This window comes from Falco biarmicus, chromosome 10, assembly GCF_023638135.1.
Source record: "Falco biarmicus isolate bFalBia1 chromosome 10, bFalBia1.pri, whole genome shotgun sequence".
Lineage (NCBI taxonomy): Eukaryota > Metazoa > Chordata > Aves > Falconiformes > Falconidae > Falco > Falco biarmicus.
This window is the reverse complement of record NC_079297.1, coordinates 12,916,350-12,922,963: the sequence shown is the minus strand read 5'-3', so window position 1 is coordinate 12,922,963 and position 6,614 is coordinate 12,916,350. Positions and strand designations below refer to the sequence as shown.

General features: G+C 45.9%; 1 protein-coding gene across 1 annotated transcript; it reads left to right on the top strand.

The window, feature by feature from the left end:
• The first annotated feature begins 15 nt into the window (after positions 1 to 15).
• Positions 16 to 6,326, top strand: PSMA7 (proteasome 20S subunit alpha 7). Its single transcript, XM_056354553.1, has 7 exons — positions 16 to 200; positions 1,413 to 1,539; positions 2,994 to 3,118; positions 4,456 to 4,578; positions 4,972 to 5,091; positions 5,649 to 5,711; positions 5,986 to 6,326. The coding sequence occupies exons 1-7, from the start codon at positions 105 to 107 to the stop codon at positions 6,076 to 6,078; spliced, it is 747 nt and encodes a 248-aa protein (XP_056210528.1). The 5' UTR covers positions 16 to 104; the 3' UTR covers positions 6,079 to 6,326.
• The last annotated feature ends 288 nt before the right edge of the window (positions 6,327 to 6,614 follow it).

Here is a 6,614-nt window from a genome sequence, read left to right as displayed (position 1 = left end):
GGGCCGCCCCGGCGGCGCGCGGCCGGAAGCGGCGCGCGGCGATGAGTGTGCTGTTTTGAGGGAGGCGGCTGGTTCCGGCTCGCGGCGGCGCGCGGGGGGCAGCCATGAGCTACGACCGGGCCATCACCGTCTTCTCCCCCGACGGGCACCTCTTCCAGGTGGAGTACGCCCAGGAGGCGGTGAAGAAGGGCTCCACCGCGGTGAGTGAGCCGAGGGCGGGCCGGGGAGTGGGCCCTGCCTCCGGGGGGCTGCCGGCCGGAGCGGCCTGGGAAGCCGCCGCGCTCCTCAGCGTGGCCGCCGCGCCTCTGTCAGGCCCGGGCGGCGCTGGGGTCTCGAGGGGGTCGCACGGCTGGAGCCCTCGGCCGTGAGGCCCGGTACCGGCGGGCCCCGGGGCCTGGCAGAGCTGCCGGAGCGCGGCGGCCCGGGCCTCGCCTGCCCGGTGCGGTGGAAGTGCCGCGGGCGCTGCGGGTGCGCGGTGCGGGGTCCCGTCGGGCTGGGGGGTCGGCAGGGCCGTGCGGGAGCGACCTCCCTGCTGCCGCCCTCCGCTTGTCCCCAGCTTCCCCTCGGTGAAGCGTTTTTTCACTTGGGGGAGAAGAAAAAACCCCAACGAACAGTCGTTTCCACATAAAATACCCAGAAGAAAATTTACTGCCTTTGGGATGGAAAGAAACGTGACAAGACTTAATGCCAAGTAAGCTCTTCATTGTTTTCGGAAAGTAAAACACTGTCAAAGGGCAGCGAACATCCAATACAATCTGTTTCTGTCTTGTCTCATGTTGAGTTTAATGTTTTTGGAGACATCCGTAACAGGCTAACAGCAGGGCTACCCCCTAAGACCAAACGATTCCCATCACCGCGGGAGCAGCAGCAGCAGAGTGATGTAAGGGATCGGCTTGTATCCCCTCCCTGCTGTCAGAAGAGGGACATTCAAAGGATCAGTCGGGACACCAAGGCGGCCAGCTCCTGACCCACTGCTTGTGGGTGTTACTTGGTCTAATCTTCAGTATTTTGGGTTATGACTTGAGCAATACCAGTGGACTAGTTGTCGTGGTAGTTCTGTTGTTGGTCCCACTTCTGTGGCTGTGGAAACACTAATGCTGGTGCTGGGGAGAGCTGGGGAAAACGCCGCTGGGAGGAGGAGGGGGAATATATCTCTGGGGAACCACAGGGATGTAAATTGGTATGAGCGGATTATGCAACTGCACCCTGGAATTCAGTGCCATTTCTGTTACATCAGTCCTTTCTCCAGGTTGCGGCAAGAGGAAATAAAAGTGACTTCAAGTTGAAATAATGTTTACAGTGTGGGGTTTTATGTCGTTTTCCCCTACTCATTTCAGTAAAGTCTGCAACTACTAGGTTTTTGGGGCCTAGCTTAATGTTTTTCTTTTTCTCCTTCTTTTAATGCCTTCAAGGTTGGAGTGAGAGGGAAGGATATTGTTGTTCTTGGTGTGGAAAAGAAGTCTGTGGCAAAACTTCAGGATGAAAGAACTGTACGGAAGATCTGCGCTCTCGATGACAATGTCTGCATGGCTTTTGCAGGTATATGCTTCTGTCAGGGTTTGTGACAGTTATCAGAGCACCTTTGGGTATGTTTATGGATTCTGAGAATGTAAAATACTTAGCGCAACTGGCTGAGGATGGTGGGGAAGGACTATATTTCCACGGTTGCTTATTATTTTTTAAATAAGAGTAGCCTATTATATAGGTAAATATATATAGAAAGAGCGAATAATCTAATGAGAGGAAATACGAGTTAAAGTTACTAAGCCCCCCTAGGTTTAACGTGAGGATGAGTACTGAGAAGTGATTTGTCACTGGCACAAATAAAGATATATACTATTTAAATATACATATTTTAATTTTTATATAATTACTTAAAATATTTCATTTTAATGCATAAAATATATTTATATATTATATATAGGATTCATATTAATACATGTTACAGAAGCTATAAGAGGTACTTGTCAGTTACGGGGGCCTTTTCCCATGTGCGTGGAGCCAAAAAAGCTAAATTTTTCAGCCTTGCATAAAACAAAGAAAAATCTCCTCTGTTCTAGTTCAGAAGACTCCTTCTGCATGAACAGCTCTGAATTTGAAGCATCAATATTCTAGTTCTCCATTCTTCCTGTTCCAAATGCCTTAATTTCCATTGTTTGAAGTTTAAACAGGAGGCATGAAAATTTTAAAAAAAACATTTAATCTCCATTTATGTTGTATTTCAGAAGGTTTCTCCTCTCTTCAGGTAGTTCAGGATCTTTGTGTCACTGCCAGTAGTGCTTTACGGGGAGATCTGATTTAACCAGCAAAAATAGTGGATTTTGGATTTGGTGTGCAGGAGTGACAGGTTCAGCTGCTTCTGCTGCCTTGCTTCCTTAGCTGGGGGTTGTGGTACGTGCAGGTGGGTGCAAAAGCTTGAAGAAAAGTTGCCTAATAGAAACAAGAATTCAGTAGAAGCAAATTGAAAATGGCAACATTAGCTAAAAAATACAATAAGAAATAAATTTCTTTTTAATATTTTTCAAAGGGTCATACTCATTTTTGTCAACTGACATCAGGCTGCTGTAGCTTCATCTACTACGTGAGATTTGCTGTGCAGATAAAGCTGGCTTATATAGTTAGGGGGACTGCGTAAGAAATAAAACCAATGTGCGTGAGAAGGGAGATTGCTTTGCTAATTTGCTGTTGGATGGAATGCTGTCAGTCATATTACGATTACCTGGTTCAGAATTGCGTGTGTTACCTAACTCACAAACATGAAACTCACAACACGAAAGCTGTAAACTAAATTGTCTACTTATTTTGGTACCTGAGCTTCTTTCTGTTGCCTGAAAAATTACATTCTTGCTCAGCAAACCTGAGAAAGCTTGTTCTCTCATTTGCTTTTTTCATTGCTGTTGACACTGACCTTGTGAGCCTTTTGGGGCAAGGCTAGTTGTTTTATTTGTGCATACAGTATAAAGCATGAATCAGAGAATACCCTGTCGTTTCAGGGCTGACGGCTGATGCCAGAATAGTTATAAATAGAGCTCGTGTGGAGTGTCAAAGCCACAGACTTACCGTGGAGGATCCTGTCACTGTGGAGTACATCACACGTTACATTGCTAGTCTGAAACAGGTACGTTGGACCACACAGAGATGCTTAAAAAAGTGTGTCCTGATGAGCCGCGCTTCAGACTTAAGTGTGTGACATGTCTGTTCCTGGCTTTGTTCTGCTCAGCTGGTAAAAATCAGCGTAACAAAACACATTGCGGCCGTTCATTGGAAACGGGGCTGTGGTAATAGAAGAGGGGGCTTGATTACTGTTTGTTTTTTTTCCCAAGATGAAGAAATTAATTAGTGCTTGCAAGGAGTGGGTAATGACATTTGTGGTATAAGCAGGACCACTCTGCTCATCTACTCCCTCTCATAACAACGGTGCCGTGTTTTTGTCAAAATGTCTTCGTGGCTCCTGTTCATTTTTCTTCCTACTAAGCCACTGCAGGGAGGGGCAAGAGGGGAGCAAATCAGTGCAGTACTTAATGTTTTATGTTTGATATTCATGAATTGAAAATGGACTGCAGCATGCAAATATGCCCAGCTGTGTTCTGTGATAAAATTGTTCATTTGCCAGCGTATTAAACTTGATTTTCAGCAACTAGTAGGGAACAGAAAAAGTATAATTTACTTATGGTCAGACATGTTAGTACAGTGATGATGATAATAGTGTAATTCTTGTGACAATCACTAGCCTGCCCGAGCAGAATACCACTTCCCAAAGTTTCACTTTGTTCCTGTACAGTACTCTCACATTTGTGTCTTTCATTCTGGCACACTCACTCTTTCTCTAAAATGGTTACGTACCACAGGTCTCGCACAGTATTCCCGCTGCAGTAATGTTGCTGCGCTAGGCCTCCAGTTTGTGGGCACTTCTGGTGCGTGGCGTGGCAACAACTTTGCTAGCTCAGCCTTGGCAGGAGGGCTGTAGCACGGGCCTTGCTGTAGCCCGCTGAGCATCACACAGCATGCCATGCTTTCTGATGGAATTGTTGCACATCGTTGGTGAAAGCTTGACTTAGTGTTCAGGTGTTATCATCCTCTTTTTTGGCTTCCTAAGCATGCTTGTCAAAGCGAGTGTTGCACCTGGGCTTGCAGGCTCAGCTCTGCCTCTCAGCACCACTCAGCAGCCGAGGGAGGTTCTTCCCAACAGGGTAGCTGTATTCCTGCAGCAAACTCCAGGAAAAAAAAAATTCCTGGGTGTTGGGGGCAGGGGTGGAGCAGTGATCACCTCTTCCTTGCCTCGCTTAGGGTCTTCCGTAAGAGGTGGAATCATAACTGTTAACAGGTGGATTGGTAAGAGCCTGCTGAAAATACTTCTGGTGGCTCTTCTGGTTGTAACTTGTACAACGCCTGCTTTCCACTGTAAACATGGTTTTAGAACCACTTCTGAAATAAGTGTCTCTTCTTTCTGATCAGAGATACACACAAAGCAACGGTCGCAGACCTTTCGGTATCTCTGCTCTTATCGTGGGATTCGACTTCGATGGAACCCCGCGGCTGTACCAGACAGATCCCTCTGGTACATACCATGCTTGGAAGGTAAGTTGATTCTGTCACTGGTGGAGATGTAATGAAATATTTGTGAGTTAATGTCCCCTTTAAGGAGGTACTGGTGTAGAAAGGAGATCTCACTGGCCAGATGGTGCTGGCTCACAGCTGCAAAAATCCTTAATGATCAAATTTACTGAGAATGGCAGTCTGCAGTTCAGCCTTACTTGGGAAATCTTGTCCTGTTTTCCAAAAAAAGCCCACCACCACCTGTGCCTGACAACTGTCTTTTTGTGTGACATGTGGGAAGTAACATGTTCAGTCTCCTGAAAGATACACGGTGATCTCAAAATGGTTTCAGATCATGTAATTGTACAGCTTGTAATTCTTGCTTATTCTGTAAACAGAGCCGTTCCTAAGCTTCCGTATGTTATTTTTTTCCAGGCTAATGCCATTGGCAGAGGAGCCAAATCAGTGCGTGAATTCCTGGAGAAAAACTATACTGATGAAGCTATTGAAACAGATGATCTAACTATTAAACTTGTCATCAAGGCTCTTCTTGAGGTGAGTGGGGTTCAGATCCCTTGTGTGACTTTTCACTGTGTCTCGGGACTGACTCCTCGGACATGAATCTGTGAAAACCTGTGCGCATGTCACAGGGAAGTACCGTAAAAGGGGCTGTGAAAGCTGTTTGTTGTAGGCTGTGGGATTAAGTTAACGGTTCAGAATATTGCAGGTAACAGTTTCCGTAGTTACACAAATGAATTTACTAGTGGTTCTCTGGGGAGGAAGACAGACCTCAGTTCTGGGTGTTAAGCACACCAAAGATGTGCTAAATCATACGCAGAATATTTCACTTCTGTATTGAAGTTTAAGATACAGAAAATACCGAAAGTCAGGTGGTGGAAGTGAGGTGTTCCTCACCAGCCACCGAGCCCATTGACGCCAGAAGGAAGACCCTTATTTCCCGAGAGTTACGCTGCTGCTGGAGCCCAGAGCTTGGTGCTAATGAGTGAAACGCTCCCAGCTACCTCTCTTCTCCTCCTAAGAAGACTTGGAAGGGCTTTGTTACAATTAATTAATGGATACGCTCCTAATACCTCCATCTAACTCATGTTAAGGTTGTGCAATCTGGTGGGAAGAACATCGAGCTGGCAGTTATGAGGCGAGAACAGCCGCTGAAGGTAAGGTCTTAGTTTTGCTTTTCTCCCTTTGTTGCCTGTCCCTCTGGTGCTGGTGCTGTCCTTGTGGAGCTGCGTTAGCCTCTAGCCCTTAATCCCACGCTGACAGATATTTCTGTTTATTATCAGCGGCCAAGGAATGTTGTTGTGTCTGCACAAGGTACCTGTGTCCCAATAAACACCAGTTCACTTTCCTCCCGTGTCAGGACTAGCACTGCTTAATGAAAGGCTTTGAGTTGTATTAGTATCTTGAGGGTCACCTGTGTTTCTGTTGTAGATCCTAAACCCTGAAGAAATTGAGAAGTATGTTGCTGAAATTGAAAAAGAAAAGGAAGAAAATGAAAAGAAAAAACAGAAGAAGACATCATGATGAATGAAATCCAACTGCTTTAGCTGCTTTCTTTTTAATCCAAGTGATGGGTTATTCTGTATAGACATGATGTAGGCATTCCACTTACTCATACTGTGTCCCTCGAGACCTACAATAAACCTACTGATTTTTTTTTTAAAGCTGTTATTTTAAAAAAAATCTGTTTCTTCCTTGGATTTTAATCACCTAGGTCCATTTGGTTGGCTACAAAATGGCAGTAGTGACCCATTAAAGGACAAAAAACTTGGTTTCCATTTTTTTCCTTGAACACTTCACTTTGTTTAATGATTTTTTTCTGTGCTGTCTCAGTTGTTGGCTTCTCCCCTTTTTTTTTTTTTTTTAAGTAGGTGTCTCAGTGGGTACTTTACAGCCTCAGCAGAACATAGCAAATATGGAATTACGCTTTTTCTTCCCTAACAGGTATCTTCAGGTTTCAAGGGCTGGGGTCTGGCTGTGAGCCTGCTGGTGGTGGGGCTTGGCTTGCTGCAGAAGGGCGATGTGGGGGGGGGTGGGGGGTGGGGGGTGGTCAGTGTTGG